Below are 23,335 nucleotides of genomic sequence, written 5' to 3'. Positions count from 1 at the left end.
ATTTTTAAAGTATACAAAGAATACACATTAAAGCGACACCATCTGGAACACCTTCTGTTTATAGAGTTTTTTGTAGCAAAAATGGTCTGGGTGTGGAAAATATTATTGCAATATTTTTCTGTCTAAAGGCACTCATGCTATGCATATAGAGAAAATTACCATAACGATTATAATATATATCTAAATAGTGACTATATTCAGTGGATTAGTATCAATTCATGAACTTTTCCAGTTCAGAGGGTTCTTTCTCCTTCTTGGCTTTAAGGAACATTAATATATTTTAGCACCTTAATCAAAGGTAGATAAAGACAGGGAAAAATGTAAAATTAATTCATTATATTTATTTATAATTCCCAATTCCGGTTCCAGCAGTTACTAGGAAAAAAAAAAAGTTTAAAACTTACAGCTGGTTGGTTTCTCTCACTCTTTCAATTACTCACTATCTCTACATGCCATCAACATGAATAATTGGAAGTTGTTTTATTACCTAAAGCCACAATTTTATCTGTCATTGACAAGTCTAACACAACCTACTTCAGCTGATAGTCGTTATTCCCAAGGGGCTAATAGATCAAGAGAGAGATGAGAAAGAGGGCAGTGCAATGAAATTCTCTTTGGGCAGGGATTAAAATAGCTCTTAACAATCCCATCTATAATCAATGGGCCTTGTTTGAGTGCTGGGAGGGAAGTATGTATTCCCTATCTTGGTAAATGATACAACCACTGGGGAAGTCACCCAGGCCAAAAGCTCAGGAGTCACCTGTATCTCCTAGTTTACTAAGAACTGAACACCATCAGACTGGTGTCTCTCTCAGCATCTCACCACCAAATCTAGAAAGCTGCCAACATCCAAAACCACCCTCCAATCCCTCTTCTCTTCCTGTTACAATTGTTCTCTTGTCCTCTCTCTTATACATTAAATCTCTCCTCTGCTGTGTCTCTCATCAAAATGTAAGGTTGCCCAAGTTCAAGCCATCTAAAAACAAACTGCATACACATTCCCTTTCTGGGTCAGATCCCTTCTGCCTTGATAATCGTATTGACTCCAGACATCCTTGACGAACTACCCTCACCAACTGTTTCAGTTTGCTCAGTTCCCAGCCTTAATCTAATCCAGTTTCTGCTTTATCCCTCCTGCCCTCTGCAAAATCACCGAATGGAGTCCCATCACTTACTGATGGAGTATTTGTTCTCATCAGACAGCACCTGACACTTTTGACTATCCTTTCCTTCTTGAAACTCTCCAGGTTTTGTGACACATTTTCTCTTGGTTTCTTGATTCACTCCCTGAGTAAACTAGCCTAATATTCCAGGGTAGCTGCTCCTCCTGACAACCGTCCTGCCTCCAAAATGATGTGCATTCATGAAAGCTCCAACGTGTTCCTCCTGCCCTTCTCCTCTAAGACTCTCCGTAAGTGATTTTCACCTTTCCCTTCTATATATGGGTAATTCTGAAATCTGATGGGTTGGCCAAAGAGTCCATGTGGTTTTTTCCATCAAATAAAGGACAAATTTTTTATTTTCACCAATAACTTTATTGATTTGGATATTTTGAGTATGTCAGCTATCCCTCGCATGGCATAATGTTGATTGTTCTCAATTAATGTTTCAATTTGATTGCTATCAACCCCAAATGGTCCACCTGACTATACAGCATCATCCAGCAAGAAATCTCCAGCACAAAACTTCACAAACCACTGTTGACACATTCTATCAGTCACAGCACCTTCTCCATTCACTGCACAGATCTTTTTTTGCATTTCAGTTGCATTTTCACCTTTCTTGAAATGATAAAAGAATAATATGCCCAAAATTTGCTTATTTTCTTCTTCCACCTTCAATATTAAAATGGCTACACAAAAATTTACCAATTTTGATGTTTTTAAAAAATATACACACTGATACGACAGCTGTCACAATACAATCTAACAAAACTGTTTCCAAAAAAGTTAAAGACAAGGAAGGGCTACTAGAGCCATCTGACAGAAAAAAAAAACCCAGACATTTTGGCCAATCCAGTACTATCTCCACCCCATTAACCTTTTCATGAACATCAGATCCACAAATACAACTTTCTCCTAGCAGTTTCTCCTTAGATGTCTGTAAGCAACTCGTATTTAACATGTCTAAAAACAAACTCATTACCTTCCAAGCTGCCTCCCAAACCTATTTTCCCACTATTCCCTATTTCAAGTCCATTCATTTGCATAATGTATGTATATGTAGAGACACACATATGTGCATGTGCATGTGTACATGTGTGTAAATACATAGATACCTATGAGACGCTATTTTCACCACACCTGGTGCCACGTGCAGACGCACCTGCACGCTCCGTTCTATGAGGGGCCATAACCCAGCGCACTCACAATCCCCTAGGCCGGTCCTTTACTCTCCACACTCCTGACCTCTCTTCCTCCTGCTTCATCTTCAGTCAGTTAACCATGGTATGAATATACATTTTTCTAACAAAATACCTTTTAAGTTGTGTATTAAAATTTTTATTTTCTAACAAAATGCTGAAATATTAAATTCCAGTAACATAGGGTTTATTCAAGCTCTGAGTACCTTGGTTGATTTAATTCTTAAGAATGATCTGTACAAAAATACCAATAAATTAACACTTAGCTTGTGTTTTAAAAAGAAAAAAAAATTTAGATTAAGTTACCAATTGACCTTGATCTTGATTTCAAAATGGATTATTCTCTTCAATTTCATATAGGCACGGGAATGCTGTTTAAGTGCTTAAAATAGTATCCAGTACCTAGTAAATTCTATGTATTCTCATCACTCTGTTATTGTTATCAGGATATTGATTTGAAGAAAACAGGAAAAACAAATGAAATCAGGATATAAATGTGATAAATACAGTTGTTGTAAATGATGTATTTAATATGGCAGCTATTCAAAGAAATTTAAGGAAAAAATAATGTGGTCCTAAATTTGTGGCCTGTATTTCTGCTACTCATACCTGGTACATTCCCTGTTCTTCACTTTATAAGTATGCTTTCAGGATTAACTTGTTATTAACACATGTAGATTTTTTCTTAAAACCTTGAAATTATTATCAAAAACATGACTAAGTAGCAGTGATCATTATTTTGGAATTCCATCAGTTTTCAACTATTCCCTGAACTCGGATATAATCTGAATTTAGATACACTCCTGACTCCTATAGTCCAGGGGAAAAGCCAGGATGTGACAAAGTAACAAGACACTTAGTCTTCGGCCCCCGTCTTTCCTCCAGGAGTGTACAGCATAAACAATGAACAGTAAGTAAAAATTCCTCGTACTGAGGGATTCTAATCCCTGTTTGCTACATTTTAATTAAAACCTGCCTACCACTGGTCAAATGCTTCACTGGTCAGATCCTTCCTAGACTGAAACTGGTACAAAAATACCTTGACTACAGTAACCTGAAAATATATATCAATGATAAATACAATAAATTCAACTAGTAAGCCCCTGCTTATGTGTTTAAAAACCTAAGTTCCAGGAGCGCAGACAGGGTACTGTTGACCATGGACGTGGCAGGCAACAGACATGCCGTGAATATTCATAAACGACTGTTAACACTGCATCAGTGCCAGTGCTTTAATAACGCAATACTACTATGCATAGTACCACCCCATCAGTATTTCTGAACACGTAATTCACAGCACTCTGACAGCAGAGTGAAACCATCATCTGGTACCAAAAATCGGAATCTCAAGTAGCATGAAATAATCCCAGAAATAAGTAAGGGAAAATACAAAATCCTCATGATGCCTGTCAATTAAAAAATGAACTCAAACACAGACACCTAATCAGCAACACTCCTGTTGTCTGATGCTGCTGATGTCCCCCCCCAGAAGCTGAAGCAAAGACAGGTTCAGAGAACTGTTGCTGGAAGTCATTATTCTTGTCACAAGCATGGAAAACAATGAGCGAGGCTGATTCGGCTATACTTGTATACTGTCACCTGTACATATTTTTGCAAATTATCATGTACTCATAGAAACATTCAGAATCAGTGTTATTGAAGGATTCTAAAATGAATGACAAGAAATACAGAAAAAAATATCTTGTCCAAGAGACTATTACCTTCCTAACTGCTGTGCTAAGACCCTAGCGGCTCCCTCCCAGGCTCTTCTTCTAGATCAGCCTCTTCCTCTCCACTTCTAAACAGTAAAAACCCTGGGGCAACGTGCTTTAAGTCTCCTTCCTATCCACTCCTTCTCTCAGTGATCCGTCCAGTTCCTAGGCCAATATGCTGATGACTCTTGGATCTGCATCTCCACCTACCTCTCCACTTAATTCCAGGCGTGTATATCCAAATGGCCACTTACAAGCCACACTTTGCTATCAAACAGACATCCCAAATAGAATTGGGGATAAAATTCTTGACCAAATTCTTGATCTACTACTACTATTGTAAACTTACTAGTGGCTGACCTCTAATCTCCTATATTTGTTACCTGAAAAACACAGTGCATCATTCATGGAATTGCTCAAGCCAAAAGTTTTAGGGTCCTCCTTGACTCTCGCATTCATCTAAGCCATCAACAGACCCCCCCATCTGCACCTTCACGATAGGCCCCGCCACTCCTCACAACCATGGTATTAGACAGGTCGGCTCTTGTCTGGCCTCTGCAGCAGCATCCTAACTGGACACTTGCCCTTACTCTTCTCCCCCAAAAGCCTATTCATCTGGAGTCACAGTAGCCCTTTAAAAACATGTCAGATCATTCCACTTCCCAGCTCTCAAACTGAGCAGCTTGCCATCATTCTTAGAATCAAATTCAAATCTTCATATATCATGGCCTGTGAGGCCCTGTATCATCTGGCCCAGGGATATCTCTGAAACCATCTCTTCCCTTTCTCCCACTCATTCAAATCTCCCCAGCCACAGCAGCTTCCTTGCAGACTTTGAACGTGCCAAGTACATCACACTCTTAGGGTCTTCAAAATACCCTTGACCTTGTGCCTGGAACACTATGAAGGTTGCTGCATGGTTTGCTTCTTCACTTTACACAGACCTCTGATCAAAGACACCTTCCTGCCCACCCCTCCCCACATCTAAAAGAGAACACTGCTCCATCAGCCTCTCTCCACCTTATTTTTCTTTAAGCAGTTAAAACTGATGGACACAATACTATGCAATTCTTTCCTGCTTCTATTCCGTTTCCCTCATTAGCACACATGCTTCATGAGAGCAGGGACCATGTCTGTTTGATGTTGCATCATCACTGTGTCCTCAACAGCTGTAACAGCACTTGACGTGCACATGCTTCATATTTATTGAAAAAGTACGTAAATTAGCTATGCATGAACCTCATGCAAAAATAATTCAGGTTACTATTTATTCTTCATATAACTACATTGGAAATATATTTACAACTACCAAAGTGCTTCCAAATACTTAAATGAGAATGTCCCAAAGGCATCTAGGTCTACAGAAAAGTACAATAATTGGTCACAATGAGATTGTCATAACAAATATAAGAACATGTGAGCTTCACTAGTGTACTCTTTCTACTGAAGCGGATATAAATACACACCCACAGGCTACAGAAAATTTCTACCAGGCTATAAAATAATGGGTTCTTCCCCAAGGAGATGAGCAAAATATCCCACTCCCTAGAATTATTCCAATAAATGTCAAAGACCAAAATGCACTTACCTCCCTTTTTCAACCAAGAGCAAGATCTCCACTTTTTCCCCATTTTGAACCATGGTGCTGATTGCTAGAGAGAGAAAAGCATCAACATATTTATTAAGAACATTTTACTTAATACACATAAAGGCACAATTATTAATATTCCTTAATCACGCATGAGGGTGAGCCTTCCTAATTTTATGTGAAAGCTACTATTACCATAGGCAATAAGAAATTGTGTCCAAAAATATACGATGAGGGGAAAAAAATCTTACTTAGCTCTTGTAGTCTTCTTAGGTTCATTCTATCTTCCTGAGCTTCTTGCACGGGAAGGCAGAAGTGCAAACTAGACTTGTCCATGGCAAACCAGCCTCTTCTCCACTGGTCCAGTGCCTGGCAGTCTTTGTAATAGAGTTGACCAATCAGATGATAGTCAGCTTTTGTTAAGTTTTCGGCAACAAGGGGAACAAAATGCTGTTAGAACAGAGAAAAGAAATAAAGACAGTGAAAACAGGAAATCCCTTCCCTATCTACAGATAGAGGAGGGAAAGTGGAAAAATTACCTTTGCTTTTCTATTTTAAAGATTTCAAAGTAACCCAAATTTTCAAAATAGTTTTTTAAACTTGCTCTCAGTCTTAAAACTGAACAGCTAATAATGTATTTTCAAGTGGCAGCATCTTAAACCATTTTCCTTGATATATATGTAAAATGGGAACAGGAAAACATCCTATTTATTGATGTTGGTACTTTCCAAAGTGTCAACCCCCACTGTTTGTCTTCGTTTGCATCTTTTACTGAATCTGTCCATGTCCCTTTGTGTACAGCATTAATAAGGTAGCTACCCATAAAAAGACATGCACAGAAATGACTTTACAATACTGGAAAAAATCTTAATCATTGAAGTATGACCTTTATTTGAAGAATGATTTCCCCAAGGTCCTATATTAATTTCTCTTCTGCTTAAGGCTCTAGGAAGATAGCTCATAACCTCTTTTGATTACCACCTTTGAAAACGTTATGAAGTCTGAACATTCTCAGAATCTTGTACAAAATTTTCATGGACCCCTAAAGCTCAGCCATAGACCCCAGAGTTGAGAAACTTCTCTGGATTTAGGGTAATAACACAATATTTAGATACCTTAGCTATTGTCTCTGTCCATTTTCTTTGGCTTTCAGATGTTTCAGCTCCAAATAAAAACACACGGTCAGAGGGCAAATAGATCTCAAAGGTAAAGATGGGCCTGCAGCACCCAAGAATAAAAAGACACCACTGGTTACGTTCGGCGTTTACGAAAACAAAGCACATGAAGGTCAGTTTTTAACTGAAATTCACTTTGAAAATTGGATCATGCTGTGAAATCAATCTGTCATATTGTTCTTTTACTCCACCCTATTCTTCCATTGATGATCTGTCTTTGTTTGAATGAGTTAAAGGGCCCGTACTAGATCATGCAGACGGAACATACTAGATCATGCGGACGGAAGTCATCGGACTGCTCACTCACTCCACCACCTGACTTTGTTCTGCCCGGACACTCTGTAGCCAGGTTTGGTGGCACAGGGCTTTCCATCGGCTCATCTTCCCTCTCAGACCACTCCTCTGTGTTTACTCGGGCCAAACTCTTCAACAAACACTGTCCAAACAGTTCTCTACTTAGCCCTCTTCTTACCTTATTTCACAAAGCTCCCTCCCACCAACACACCTCATTCTGAAATGTCACCTCCTTCCTGTACATAAAATTAGAGTGACATCCCATGTCCGGAATTCTTCCCAGTTCCTCATCCACAGCTTCAGCTATTTCGTGGAACATGCTAGGTATGTATGCTGCTGTTCCCTAAAAAAGCTCTCAAAATACCCTATGTTATAGAGTTATCCTCCTTCTTCCTCCTTTTTTTTTTTTTAACCCCAAACCTGTTGCATCTCCGTCATGTTCCGATTGAGAGGCATCATCACCACCTACCTCATCGATAAGCACAAAACCAACACATTTAATTTATTCTTCCCTTTAACAGCAGCTTTTCATCTAGTTAGTTATTTAATCTTATCAGATCAATCATAATATTCTCTCAACCCACTGTTAAATTTTTAATTATTTCTTCCTCCTGTTAAACTCTCAGTAATTGGGGTTTCTCTTCCTCCAATCTCTTCCCTCCCATTATATTCAGCTTTCTTCCCCAAGTCTGTGTAACTCCGCAGTGCCTACATTACTGAGTTCAAACTCTGTATTACGCTAAATTTAAGGCAACCAGAATCTGCTGCAACCATTATTTTTTAACCGCATCTCACTATAGATGCTTTCTCCTGCACCTCTACTCATATGAGTATCATTCTATCAAGAATGTTTTACTTTTAAATGATTATACGTTGACATAAACTAATATTAATTATTTTAAATTCTGTTTTATTTACTAATTAAGCAATGTAATACATTGAATGCACTTATTTTAACATCCCACAGTAAGACATAGTAAATTGGTAATTAAATTAAGAATGAAAGTTCTGCTAAGACTGAAAGAAAACAAATCAACTAATAATCAATTTTGTTTGCATAAAGTCAAATTCATTTTACTAGAAAACAAGCATCATCTCAACTAGAATGTATCAGTCATTATGTAATAATGTTTCATGTAATTTTATGTAATTAGAAAAACTTTGTAAATCTCTTCCCTTTCTTAGGTAAAAGTTTTTAAATACTATGCCCCTACCTACATAAGATGTGTACAGATTTATTATTTATATTTTTTCATTAATTTCCTCACCAATTGGGGTAAGAAACTTCCATACTAAAGATCATCAATACTCTGTTTCTAAAAGTCCTCACAAAAACTCTATTAAAACTATTCTGTGAGACAACATATTAAGTAAATAATGCTTACTCTTTTAATTGCAACTTTTTGGAGATCATTAAAATGTCAAAGTAGATCTTAAGAAATTTAGCACTTCCATCTGTTATTAAATATAATTAGTATTTTGCTTACATCAATGTGAATAAATCATCACATCGACTATTCTCTCAATAGTCAGTGACTACTGAGAGAAGGACTATTCGCCTTTGTCATCCATTCAGACCATGGTACATTAAATGAATGCAAAATTTTGCCCTTAGTCCACTATTTTAAATAATAAGTTATAAAAATTATAGCACTACGTGTTCAAGAATAAAATAATTTAAATTTACTTAAGATTAGATGCAAATATATTAGCCTTTCAGAATAACTAAAATACTATTTTAATTTTCATATTTTAGTGAATTCCCTAAGGAAACTTTCAGAAGCTACAGAAAGAATAGGCATCAAGAAACCATTAAATCCTTCCACAATAAGCAACCGAAGGAGTGAACTAAGAAAACTCTTATTACCTGGTATGACAGCTATCAGAAAATACATTTCCCGGCTGCTCAGTGAGAGACCTACCCGGTGTTTAAATAGAAGCCCTCCTTGTGCACAGCCAGGCAGATAACTTCACTGATATTAATGGTGCCATTAGGTGTGGCAGACTTATCATTTTCATAGCAACTCAAGAAGCCTCCTTCCAGAACGCACCACTTTTTATTTGTCTCTAAGAATTTAAAACAAAACAAATAATAAATTGAACTACATCACAACTGCAATTTTTAAAAATACATGGTTTAAGTAATGCCTAGATGCAAATGCATTTATTAATTTTCTAGTTCCTGTAAACAGCATGCTATTGACTCATGAGATATAAAGTTGTCACACTCTGCTCTCAAAACAATTTATAATCTAGTAACAAGGGATGCGCCAGACAAAAATAACTCTGACATTGATGACCAGTGAAGCAGGCAGATCCATGAAGGACAGCTGCAAAACGACTCTAAAACAGCAAAAACAGAGGCTTATACAGACTTAGGTAAGGAAAAGAATAGGGCAAAAAGTAAGACGAGGCTGATCTTAGGTGTGCAAAGGAAAAAGGGGTCATAACCGCACTTCCCTCACTGCCTTGATTAGGAACTTAATATTCATCTCATAAGAGGTCAGCATACTATGGCCTGGAGGCCAAAAGCCCACGTGGAGGCCACCACTTGTTTCTGTAAATAGAGTTTCACGGAAACACAGCCACCCCCATTCATTATAGATTGTCAGCGGCCGCTCTCCCACTACAGGGGCAGGTTTGAGTTGTGGAACAGATTATCTGGCCCATAAGGCTTAAATATTTACTATGTGGCCCTTTTCAGAAGTTTGCTGAGTTTTCATTTTGTAGTTGACGGTGAGCAATTACAATAGTTTCAGCAGAGGGCTATAACCAGATTTGAGTTTTACAGTCTGCTTACCATGAAGAGTGGATTGGAGAAGGTGAGGCCAGAGGCAGGAAACCAGTTAGGATACTGGTGACAGAAGTCTACCTGAGAGAAGATGACAGCCCAAACCAGGATAGTGACAGTGCAGTAGGGACAAGAAGAAATGAAGGGGAGAGACGGGGAGGAGGGAGGGAGAAAGGCATACCATTGTGTTCTAAGGAGATAAACATACATTGATTGGATGCAGAGAGGAACAGGGAACTAATTAACAGTTATACTATTTTTAGCTTTTAACACAAAGGGGGCAGTGATATCCACTTTTATCTAAAGGAAAGGAAAGTAAAAACAGTTTTAGTGCACGTAATGTGAGTTTCCTTTTAGAACACTGAATACCAGATATCTTGCAAATCCAAGTGGAAATACATATTAGGCAGATCACCCTATGGATCTGCCTAATAATCTCGGAGCAAGCAAAGGTCTTGATAACTAGAAAGTCTTTAGAATGTAGGTAGTGTTTGAAAATATAAGTAACCAAGGATATAAACTTAGGGAAATTAAAATTGTATGTTAATAAAAAATATGCATATCTAAAAATAAATTGTAACAAATGTCAAGGGTCCACGAAAGCACTGAAGCAAATGTGAAGAGACAGTGTATAAAAAAGAAAAGGGGTAGAGCTTTTCCAAAAGGAATGATTGCCGCTATTAAATACAGCGAAGAGATCTAATAAATAAGGGCTGAAGAATGTCAGCTGATCTTCATACTAAAGAGGTAATTGCCTACTTCACTGAGAGTGCTGAGAAACAACCAGCCTGCTGTGTTCTGAAGACGAAATGTGAAGAGGTGGAACCAGTCGGGACAGCTCAGTAACCTATCATTAAGGAAAGGGTACGGCAAGAAAAGTGGCAATCGAAAATGGCTTGTGCAGTGACCCAGGGATGGACATTTTCTCTCTCGGAAACAAAAGGGGATAAAAGTGGGAATTGGACAGGGACGCTGAGACCTGAGGTAAGAACACTGACTGCAATGGCATCCCCCTCGGCTCATCCAGCTCCTGTAAGACAGGGGCTTAGGCACCGCCGCCCTCTCACCCTCTTGTGAACCTAAGAAGGTGGAACTGGAAGTCAAAGACTGGGTTCTAATGATGCTTCCATCACTAACAGGGTACTAACTCTTGAAAAGACCTTAATCATTCCGTGCCTTAGGTCCTTCATCTATTAAACGGGGATAAGAAAAATATCTGATGATCCCACTAAACAATGTCACCCCAATACATTTAAGAAAAAATAAAGTGATATTTTAACATTAAAGTTAAAACAAAAAGAAAAGAAAAATATCTGACTCACAGGATTACAGTGGTGATAAGACAATGCAATACATGTAAAACACAGAGAAAAGTGACTTTATATGGGCTGTTTTAAATACAAACTACCATTTTTATATGATCTAGGAATTTTTATTCAATGTAACAATTTAAAATATTATTTTTCAATATAACCAGAATATCTGAACAATGTTTATACTTATATTTGTTTATTTACCCAGCAACGCTGTAAGCTACTTGAGAACAAGGACTGTACTTTCTATTCTCAAGAATCACTACATTGCTCAGCCTAGGGAAAACTTGTTGAAAATTATAATTTTTATAAACTATGAAGTAAAGTTATTAGTTATGGAGATAGCTCAGATGAGGTGGCCAACTTAAAGAAAAATGCAAACATAAGAAATGTGTTAAAGAACCATAAACAGAACTACTTTTAAGCATAAAAGGATGGCTCCGAGTATGTATCTCCATTCCTTCCCAAAACACCCAAACAAAGACACTGAAGACATGGGGACAAGGATGACCGAAAAGACCTACAGGTCACAGGAAACGACTTTCCTGCAAATGAAGTCAACAAGAAGCAAGCAATGTTCTACAAAGTATAGGAGAGGCTAATATCTCAGCCAGTGTGGGGTAATACGTTATTAATTGCTATAATTTAATTGAAGGCTTAACAATGGAAGTCAGGAACTATTTGTTAAGGGTTGTTTATGCTTTATCTTCTTTAATTTTGAAAATAAAACTTGGGGTTACTGCTAAAAAGATGAAATGCTTATTTGCTAAAGTGTAGTCTAAAGGAAGACAGTGGGCCTGGGAAAAAGGTCATTTCAGGATGGGACCTGCAGTTCAGGCTTGCTTTAGTCCTACTCAGTTCTGAAAATTATGTGCAAATATAAACTGTGTATTACCACTGAAGTCTTCAAACGGGCTATACGTTACTATACATTCCAAAAGTACTCCTTGCGCGTAGCTTACTTCCTGACTAAAACCCAGGCACTGCAAATAGAAATGCAAGAGTTCAGACAAAAGGGATGAACACAAGGATTTTACATGATCCACCTTTGTATTATTGCCAAATTTGGCTATCTACCTTCATCACTCCTTTTCAAGTAACAGTAAAAATTAATTTTTAAAAAAAAAGAAAGAAAAAACCAAGGAAAAAAAAAAAAACTAAGACAATGAGCCTTGCTAATTAAGCAACAAAAATCACACGATCCCATATATTTCCTAATGAAAGACAATGACATGTGAAAATTAAATTGTGAAAGATTTGTTATTTTCTGTAGGTTTTAATGATGTAATCATTTAAAGTCCGGTTTGCCAAATAACTCAATGAATCAGTGAGGGAAAATGTGAAACTTGAATGTTTCAAAAAAGTAGGGCTAGGAAGGGAGAGTTACTTGAAATTTTCAGTTTCCCTACATAAAAGGAATATATATTTTAAGTGATCACCTCACCACCCTCTTTTGGACTCTAGAGACTGTACAAACCTTCAAATTGTTATATTATGGCCAAGAAGTAAATTACATAAACAGCCCTCAATGTTGCATTTAAAATATACCTTAGATCCACAGATACTCTAAATAAAGGCTGTAGATCAGATAATTTCCTATTTTTGATCACTATATTGTAGTTATATCAGAGGAATGCTCTTATTTTTAAGAAATACAGACTGAGATACTTAGGACTAATTAGAGGCATCAAATCTGCAACTTAAGTAACTCTGAAAATATGTATACACATGCATAATGTAAAATGTTAATATTTGGATGTCTGGTGAAAGTTATACGGGAGCTCTTTGTACTATACTTGCAATGTTTAAGTCTGAAATTATGTTAAAATAATTCAAAATTAAAAGAAATATTTACTACTTCAATCTTTACATTTCCCATTATCACAGGTGAGGTGATTGTGAGGAGAACAAAGAACACGAGATGATGTGGTTTAGCCACCAACACCAGCATGAGGAGAAACCCTCAAAAGAGAGAAACCCTGGCCCGCGCAGGAGCACCATATTCTAAGAAACCGAACGCCAACGAAAAAGCTGAATCATAACTGGTGGGAGAAAACAGCACCGAGGATTGATGGGTACTGGGAAAGAAAGCTAACCGAGCCCCAACCAATTCCTGCAGGAAGGTGATACATACATTGTTCCGCCGCCCTCAAATTCTGAGCCACAGTGTATTCTCGGCAATTACATAAAAGTCACAAAAGGTCATTATTTTTAAATGAATATTTATTGCAGATTTCTAAACTATAAAAAAAGAAAAGCCCAGTAGTAATTAACAGTAGTCATAAAATAATTTCAAAACAATGTACTTGGATGCCTAGAGTAACTTCATAAAGGACAAAGCAAAAGCATGCACTCATCGAGTCCACAGCCCAACAACTCTGGCACAGATGGGGAGCTCCGCCCGCCTGCAGGCAGCGTGTAATCCCATCGGAGGGGGACTGCGTTTGGAATAACCACAATCACCACCATCAGGTGGTCCCTTTCGGGGTGAGAATCATTCATGGAGGGAAGCCATCCTTGGTCTGAACTGAAAAGAAAAATTTCCCAGAAAAACACAGCTTCTGAAATAGTCATTTGTGACAGGAAAGGCATGTTTCTGAAGTAGCACAGAAAGCATTCTGAACTGCAGTCATTCCATAACTCTGGGGAGACTCAGCAGGAGGAAAGTCACGGAAAGGGGAAACTGCCGAAAACCTATTTGGTCAGAGACCCAGATTACACACCAAGCAGGCAAAGGGAAACAGGACTGCAGGCTCACAGCAGAGGCCCTGCCCTGGGAGTCTCACAGGACGAGGGCTCAGGAGTTCATACCTTTCTTAGTACACAAGTGGGAGCCCTTGGAAGGTCTTAAACAAAAAGTGCCAAATACGTGATGCATAAAATAAATGTAAATGCAGAATCCAATTATGCAAATTCTAATGGGAAACAAACGACAGGTCTCTTTTAAAAGGTAAGTACAAGCTCATTTTGAGTTGTAAATACGGACTTAAGGAGATTTAGTCCTATAGCATTATCATCACTATAACCCTTGATTAGCTTCATTTTTATAAGTGAAAATGGGCCAGAGGTCAGACAAGGGAGGCACAGATATTGCCTTTGAGGATTTATAATAACAAAGCTGTGATAGCAAACCTTGACATTCCTATTCATTGGGAAGCAATGAAAAGCTTTAACAAAATTGTGTTGGATTGCATTGGTCTGCATAGACAATTTAGGCATGCTCTGCAGACTTTGACCTTGAGAAATGCCAATGCTATTCATGACACCTGGTTGGCTACAGAACTCTTACTATCACGAAGTCACCAGAAGATACCCAACAGAAACAAAACTGGGGCCACTCTCAATGGACAACCGTCCGACTGCAAGCTATTCAGCAGGCAAGAGGTCATGTACACAGTGACTGGACTGACTAGTGGGGTTGTTCGTCCCTTTTAGTCAATCTTAATGCTTAGGTCAGGGAAGACACACATTATTAGAACTTACTCAAGCACAGGTAAAGGACTCTAGAGGTAACCTACTGAAATTCAACTGTGAAGTGACATGGGTACTATAGTTGGGTGCCTAGGTTGTCTTCTGCAGCTGGTAGGATGTACCTAAACTCAAGGGCTAAATGAAGACCAGAAGCAGTCCCTCTCCAGCTGCTCCTTCTCCCCCTCATCCCCGCACTGACGCGCCATGCATTCCTCTACACACTTCATGCACATGAACTCACTGAGTCCTCAGAAGAGCCCGATTAGGTCAGCTCTGTCAGTACGTACCCCTTCCATGTAACCTGTCAACAGGCACAAAACAGTGAATGGACAGAGCTGGAGGTAGAACCCAGGCAGTTAGTTCACAAAGCTATAGTCCTAACTACTTCGCGTACTACCTCTCTCTCTGTGCCTGCTACCCATCTGAATTATGTATGATCGTTTTTAAACTGTTAGGGTACAGGCCACACCTTCTAATGCCTATGTGCACAATCAGTCTGAGGTAGTTAAGGTGAAACTATTATTTTTAGAAAGCACAAAGCTGCCTCCTGATGAAGACTTTCCTAAGCTGACAGTATTCAACATCCACTGGCATAATAATATACACTAGGAACCCTTTTCACTTAAAACCAGTGTGTTTTTGCCCTGACCGGTGTGACTCGGTTGGTTGGGCACCATCCTGCAAAGCAAAAGGTTGCCAGTTCAATTCCTGGTCAGGCTATATGCCTAGGTTGTGGGTTTGGTCCCCACAGAGGGAGTGAAAGAGGCAACCAAAACACTGATGTTATTCTTCCTCTCTTTCTCCTTCCCTTCCCCTCTCTCCAAAGTAAAAAATAATAATCATAAAATAAAAATAATTTAATATAAATGTGTTTTAGCCTTGGAAAATCTTTTTTACAACTACACAAGCTAGGCACTTAGAGAACAACAGATCTTCAAAATTCTTCAGTGCTAATCTATGAAATTAAATAGAAACATAATATAGAGTTTCCAGTAAACCCTATCAGTGACTTTCTTTTTAAAAATCAAACAATGCATCAACAAATCAAAGTAAGATGCTAAAGGGGAAAATATGGTTGAGGGGAGAAAACAGAAAACAAAACCGGGATGCTATTATTCAGCTCTATACTTAGGTTTAACAAGAGCTATCAATCTTCCTTTTCATGAACACTAAATGGAGAAGAGAAAGAAAAATACAGATCAGTCTTCATAACCACAGGCTAGGAGAACTTCAAATCCTGAAAACCTGAACTGACAATTTGAAGCCTCTGTAATTCTCTGAAGGACTGCCTGCACTTTATTCCCTGACTTTTTCTTGGTTTTTAATCATTTTGCTCTATGGCGTTTGGACAAGCGCTGATGGAGTGGTGCAGTCCAGGTGCTTGCCATTCAGAGGCAAAGGTGACAACTGCACTTTACTCTCTAAATCTTTCCATACAATTTATCTTTTCCGTAAAGCTGGTACTCAACAGGAATAACACCACCACAGAATCTTGAGGGCACAGAGAAAAAGAAAAAAATAAAACACCAGAACTGTACGCCTGATGGTTCATGGTGGTTCGACTTCTTCTTCGTTCCTAAGCAGGCTCTTTCTGAACAAAGTATGTCTCTTACCAGCAACTGTACATTTGTATACACAGGTGAAAAACAAAATATTAACAATCACTTGCACTTTTACACTGCTGTATTGTGCTTTGAGAAATGGTCATTTCTTCAACAAATAGTAATCCTGGGTCTACTACGTGTTGATATGGCTTTAGACACCAAAGATTTGATAATCCTGAATAAGCCAGAAAATGCTGGTGCTTCAGAGCTTCCACTCCAGAGGGAAAGAGAAACAAATCAGCGGCGGAGGGATGCCCTTCACGTGCTCAGTGCTACAATGGAAATAAGCAGCCAACTATACAAGCGAAGAGCTGGCAGTGGGAACACACTTTGGCAGAGTGCCAAAGCAGTCTCTCTGACGGCCAGCAGTGAACTGATCCCCGAAAGAGAACAAGGAGCCAAAACGGGGGGCGGGGGCTTCTTGTAGAGTGAATAGCAATCACAAAGGTCCAGAAGAGGCAGAAAGAAAAATGGGGTATGCTGCAGAAACAGACAGGAAACCAGTGTGGCCAGGCACGATACAGCAAAGGAAGGAAGAATCTGAGATAAAGGGGAGTTGGCACGAGACGGTCTTTTAGATCAGAATAAGGAACAGGGCGATACTCTGGAATGGGAAGCCACTGTGTGTGCTTGAGCAATGAAAGTGCATGATCTGATTTACATTTTTAACGGTCATTGAGTCTGATTTTTGGAAAATGGTTAAGAGGGGCTAGGGCAGGTCCTGGCAGACAAACAAGGAGGCTGTCACAGCCGAAGCAGGACGTGATAGTGGCTGGGACTAGAACTGCATTAGTGGACATGGAGAGCAGCCAACTAACTGATAACCCATTCTGATTTTGAAATACTAGACCTCGCTGACGAATTAGATGGAAGAAATGAAGACCATCAAATAATTCTTTGCCAGGAGGTTATTTCCAATGACGGAATCCCTGTGTGCTACATACACACACAAGATAGAAAAGTTCAATTCCATATACTTAGAAGAGAATGTTCGAAAAGGAGAAAACATGCCTAGTTAAATTGCACATACAGATAATGCACCAGTTTGTTTTTTTAAAATAAATTTGAACAAAAAATATCTATAGTTAATTTATAAAAGATAAAAGGAAACATGATTTAGTTACAAGTTTAACACATCACCTCAATTCTCAACTGATTAAGAAAAACAAAAAAAAATCTATTCCAAGGAAATAGTAAAACTGATAAGTCTATAAATATTACAACAACAATTGTCAAAAATAAATATCTTATTTTTAGCCTGCGGGGTGCTTATGATATACTGGAGAGATTTAGGAATAAAGTCCTATATTTCAAATTCCCTATTATACCTTCATACAATGGTTTGAAGGGCAGGGCTAAGATCTACTATTTAGAAAAGACATCTAGAAAACTTGTAATTATTTTAGTAATTGTCATCGTCAATTCACAGATAATTCAGGTACTTCCTCCTTCTGCTCATCAGTTAAGTTTGACTACTTAATGGTTAAACAAAGATAAGGAGTAACAGAAGAGGAGAAAAATCTCTATAAAATTTGTCATTTATTATTAAAGTTAAGGGAGACATTAAAAACCAATTGCTGAAAGAACCAAAAACATCTAAATTCAAAGGATTAAAATGCTGCGCCACCCCAGCGTCACCGGTGGCACACTGGCCAATGCCGAAATGTTACAGTAACAATTAGAACACAATCCAGATGTAAAACTCTGCCTCATGCTGAACTCTATTTCTCATGTGAAAATCAGCACAATAGCAACTATCTTGCAGAATTTTTATGAGGATTAGAATTAATGTATGTAAAGCACCTAAAGCAATGCCCCACTATAGTACGTGCTCACTAAAGGATTGCTACTGTTTTCAGAAAAATCTAATGAAGTACAGTTAATCCCAATGTAATTCTGCTTAGGGAAATACTATTTTTGCGAAACAAAGCATTTGTACTGAAATAATCACTTCAAACGCATAAAGATCCGAAGTAACATTTTAAAGTGAGTTTTTCATCCTATTATTCCTTTGATGGAGTAATATAGCAGGATTATACCACCTAAGGAACTAGGCTCCTGAGCCTCTGAACGCCCACCATCAACTGGCTGGTACAGCTTAATCTCTCACACATTCTCTTTGTTCCAGGAAGACAGATCTCATATTTTCCTGACTATATTTCTAAAATGAGTTCCCATATTTGCCACATGAGCAGGAGGCCTGTGTCTTGTTCGTTTTTGTATTCCTAACGCCTACCTAGCACAAGCCTGACACAAGGAACTGGACGGATAAATGCCTAAGGGACTCTGCACTGATAATTCCCCAAATTTGGAGTAGGTGATTAAATCAAATTAATTCCCATCATTATTTGGAAACCATGCTTACGCTCTATTTTACTTACACACACACACACACACATACACACACACCACCAGAACAAACTGAACTACTTAATATCACTTAGTATGCTGACAGAATACACACTGAAAACTAGTCAGCTCCTCCTGTGTTGACCTTTACCTCTATTATCTCGCCAGTCAGGGTGTCTGTCCCTAGGGAAAGGGGCTAAGTTTCACATGTCTTTGAGTCACCCTTAAATCCTGAAACAGAACTGGCTGGCCCGACAGCAGACGTCAGTAAATTCCGCTGAGCATTCACTCAGCATTCCAACCCAGGGGTAAAATCCTTGTTGCAGCTCATAAAATATTATCTGTGCCTGGAAGCATTTATAACTTCTAAAATATATATTTCTCTACTACAAGATCAAATCTAACATCTTAAGGGAAAAACGTATCAAAATTTAAACCTAATTGTTTTGATAATGAAATACACTTTTATCAGATAACAAAATCTAAAAGGAACAGAAAAGATACCTTCCAGCAGTTTTTTCTCCAAAGAGAGTTTAGGCGCAGCAGAAGGAGCCTGGTACAGAAAGTCACAGAGGAACGTGCCCTGGGAGGACTCTTGACTTAATCCCCCTTCAAAATGAATGTCATGTTGAGGAAAATCTAGAGAAATTGCAGAAATAAGGCATTTGAAATCTAAAATATAAACAATTTTCCCTTTGCTTATGAATATGTGAGTTTCAAGCTAGAAGAAAAACTACTTCAAATAAACCACAGTATAAATATACAGATAGTTATTTCACTTTGCATAAAACTTACAAAATAAGCACTTTAGTTGTGGTTATTATTCATACTTGAAAATCAGATTTAATTGTGGTGAAAATGATCACACAGGATTAACTGTTTCAATCTTCCATTTGGAAGATTAAAGAAACAGAAAAGACGTATGTCCTAAACTTTTTCTTAGAATGAAATAACACTGCTTCATTCCCATCAGGGGTACACCAGAAGAAACCAGGCTAACGAAGAGACAGGACCGACCTGAGAATTTGTTGTGGTGGAGAAACTCCATCTGCAGGCTCTGCCCAGCCTTCTTGGCCAGCAGGTAGGGGGTGCTGTGCATGGGGTCTCCGGTCGCACACATGGCATCCGCCCCACTGAACAGCAAAGCCATTGTCTCCAGAACATCCGGCGTCACCACGGCGGCACACAGAGCCTGCTCATTAAAAGAAAAAAAGGAAGAAAATACAATTCTAGCTATTACAATTAGTGAGTCTGCCAATCCATTCCTGATCAGAAGTTTGTATTCGTTTCTAACTAACAAATATAATTTTAAGTATGCCTTGAATTAGGCAACAGGCACACAAGGCCTGATTTGTATGAATTTAAATTATAATCCACTATCTCCAAGTCTCAACTCATTGTTTTGTTGCTGTGAGGTCCCAATCCTTCCAATCCAGTATATTTGCTTTGGAAGACATATTTTATACTTACAAACTATGATAATGACTGATTCTCAGAAAATTCAAAACATTTCAAATGTAATAATGAAGTATCCACTGAATGCTTTGTCATATGAATGCTGTATGTATGTGTTTTCCAGCCTAATCGGGGTCTACAGACTCTTTTAATTATTGTTGTGCTCTGCTAATTTGAAAGAAGAGTCAAATTCAGAATCCTTCCCTTTAGGGGACAGGTATGTGGGACCGCAGCAGCTGCAATAGCAGTAGCAGACACAATAAAACATTAAAAAACATTGAAACAATGAAACATTGCTGACTTAGTTATACGTCATCACTGCACAGATGTGATGGAAACTGAGTTCTTTTAATCCTTGAGGAAATAAGCTGCCTTTAGATCGCTTCTCATCCTCTCTTCCTGCTTCCTCATTTTACTGGCTTCTCATTTGCTTCCAAACCCTCTGATTTTGGCCCCCCGATTCCATCTGACTTTAGCCTTAGCTTCCCGCTTTACCTCCTTCCTGACATGGTGCGTCTGGATGGGTCCCTGGTAAGTTTGCCCTCTGCGATGCAGCTTCAGGACAATCACTCGTTGACTATCCGAGTGGGCAGCTCAGAGTGTGCAGTCGAAAGTCCCAGGATTTTAAATCTAGCTTGTCTGTCCAACGTGCACAGGCCATGAACAACTGTATCAAATTGCCTCCACTCTTGCTGTCTCACCTGTTTCTACCAGCACTGTTCCATAAATAAATAACTTCTATTAAAAAAGTAAAAGTCCCAGGATGCCTTCCCAGTTCCAGCCTGGAAGGCCTACTAGTTCAAAAGTACTTATCTTTTCTACCTCCAGAATTTCCTTCACTTTAGGATCCAGGAACCTGAATGCTTGTACCTAACTTGGCAGTAATTATCTAGGCGATCGTGGGCAATCCCTTCTCCTCTCTGGGTCTCAGTCCTTTTTCGCCCCTATAAAAGTAGGGCATTGGAAAATATAAAAGCTAATGTCCCTCCCATTTCTGACTTTCGTCTCAATCTGATCATATGTATTTCTTCTAGTTGTTATTAAATGCAATTATCTTATCATGCAGCAATCCCCCTTCTGAATATATACACAAAGGAAATGAAAACAGAATATTGAAAAGATACCTGCCTTCTCATGCTCATTGCAGCACTACTATTCACAAAAGCCACTGTGTGGAAACAAACTAAGTGTTCCTTATTAAATGAATGGATAAAGATGTGGTAGGTACACATAACGGAATATTATTCAGCCATGAGAAAGAAGGAAATTCTACTATGGGTGATAACATGAATGGACCTTGAGGGCATTATGCTTAGTGAGATTGGCCATGTCCAGAAAGTATAGAAAAGGTCTTTATTTTCCAAGACGTTTGGCATAACGCTCCTTACCTGGGGACCCTCATCGAATGAGGCCTGCCCTCAAAAGCACACCGAAGAACTGAGAACCATGAAAGAAACCTTCTCTAAACAGAAAAACTACAGCATATAAAAGCATATGCTTTAAAAATCTATGCACAGGGGAGCCCCCTGACACACAAGAAACAGAAACAGCAACTTTAGGAGACGGGGACAGGATGCTTACCAAACCCTCTGCCAACAGGGTGAAGACTAGTAAGTAGCCTGACATGGTCACAAAAAGACCTGGAAATGACTCAGCCGAAGGCAAACAACAGTTCAAACCACTGCTTGTAACAATAAACTGGGTAAATGATGTTAACTCTGGTGACAGCAAGTCAGCAACATAAGAGCTTAAGCTGTATTTGGTATCCAGTCCCCAAAACAGGGAAAGCGGTCAACAGTTTAAGAATAATGGGATATGCCTAAGTTAGCTGGAATCTCGTAGACAAAGAGTTTATCTGCTTTCGTGACAACTCCTTAAGTGAAACAAGGGGAAACCACTGACACAATCTCACAAGAGGAACCAAAATTAAACAATTTAGCAAACAGTAAAAGATTTCTTACTTCTTTCCAAAATTCTTGGCACATATTTAAAAGGATACTACAAATCCATGTCTACTGTAATGTTTTATTGGATACCTTGTTTAATTCTTCCTTGGACAGAGATGCCAAAAGGGTTTTTCGGAATCTTCCTTCTTTGTACTTCTGAGTAATGAAGGTTTTTCTCTTTTCTACTGGGGAGTCCATGTGTAATTCTTCATCTTTTTGAAGATTACCAGCCCAAAAGTCATTTGCTCTTTTGTTTCCAATGACAATAAAAAGCTGAATTATCAAAAAATTATGAAACATATCAGTTCCTAAAATGTACTTAAATCTGCAGAAAACTGACTCACATTATAAATTAAAGCCTAACAGTATAAAATATGCAAAAATACAAGAAGGATCCAACTCTTTCAGGAAGACGGAGCGTGAAAGCAGATACTATTTATATTTTCAATACTGTCTAGCTGTTTTTAATAATGGTAAAAGATTAGCAAGGAAAGAAATTGCAAGCCACACAAATTGCAGCAGTAGCATTATTATTTCTTGAAGCTCACATGGAGCCAGATTCATGTAAAAGGGCTGAGTAGGTGGGCTGCTGTGGTTGGGGGTGGTGCTGGAACGGAGCAGAAAACGGAGTCGGGAGACAGCGCGTTCGACGTGATCGCAGTTAATGACAGAGCATGGCCAGGATAAAGAAGGGGAACGTTTGCCCAGTGTTTTCAGCACTTTTCTAATATTTGATCCACGCTGAGTTAAAGAGAAAGTAAATCCTGGCTTCACGAAAAAGCTGTCAAGATTTTAAAAGTAGCTATTACTATTAAAGCTCCTTGTACTTTTTACTTTTAAAATAACTCAGGAAGCCTTCTGAAAGTTAAAAGTAAAAAGCTGCTACAATGAAACAGGCTACAGCCATGTTGATGATGTGGTGAGAACTTCCTCGAGGAGCTCCCAAGCGGCAGCCCTCCTCCCAGACCTCGGCTGGCCACCAGCACCGCTCGGAGGGACTTACCTCAATGAGTTCGTTACTCCAAATACTTGCGTCCATTTTTAGACTTCTAACCTTGGAATCTTTTGGTCCTAAAGCTCTATGTTGTCCTGAAGTCAAAAAACAGTTGCATTTTTATACTAATTCGTATGTAAATGTATTTTTATCTTTTTTTAAAACTGCATATGGATGTGTGCATTTACACATTTTTACAACTTAATATCTAACTTCTGCTCTGGGGTACTAAGGGTATTTATACAGAAGTCATAACCAACCACAATGGAGGTAACAGCAAT

The 23,335-nt window shown here is 38.6% G+C and overlaps 1 protein-coding gene across 6 annotated transcripts in view; it reads right to left on the bottom strand.

The window, feature by feature from the left end:
- ARAP2 (ArfGAP with RhoGAP domain, ankyrin repeat and PH domain 2) overlaps window positions 1-23,335 on the bottom strand; it is a 158,690-nt gene that overhangs the window by 68,025 nt on the left and 67,330 nt on the right. For all 6 annotated transcript variants that reach the window (XM_045182758.3, XM_071221308.1, XM_053922423.2 and 3 more), the window contains 8 exons: window positions 23,064-23,149; window positions 22,151-22,333; window positions 19,677-19,851; window positions 19,164-19,298; window positions 9,054-9,198; window positions 6,778-6,880; window positions 5,914-6,112; window positions 5,663-5,726 (listed from right to left, as the gene is read on the bottom strand). In XM_045182758.3, the coding sequence (XP_045038693.2) occupies window positions 5,663-5,726; window positions 5,914-6,112; window positions 6,778-6,880; window positions 9,054-9,198; window positions 19,164-19,298; window positions 19,677-19,851; window positions 22,151-22,333; window positions 23,064-23,149 (1,090 nt within the window). The remainder of the gene's footprint in view (window positions 1-5,662; window positions 5,727-5,913; window positions 6,113-6,777; window positions 6,881-9,053; window positions 9,199-19,163; window positions 19,299-19,676; window positions 19,852-22,150; window positions 22,334-23,063; window positions 23,150-23,335) is intronic.

This window comes from Desmodus rotundus, chromosome 4, assembly GCF_022682495.2.
Source record: "Desmodus rotundus isolate HL8 chromosome 4, HLdesRot8A.1, whole genome shotgun sequence".
Classification (NCBI taxonomy): Eukaryota; Metazoa; Chordata; class Mammalia; order Chiroptera; family Phyllostomidae; genus Desmodus; species Desmodus rotundus.
The sequence above is the reverse complement of the archived record's forward strand: the minus strand, read 5'-3'. Positions and strand labels throughout refer to the sequence as shown.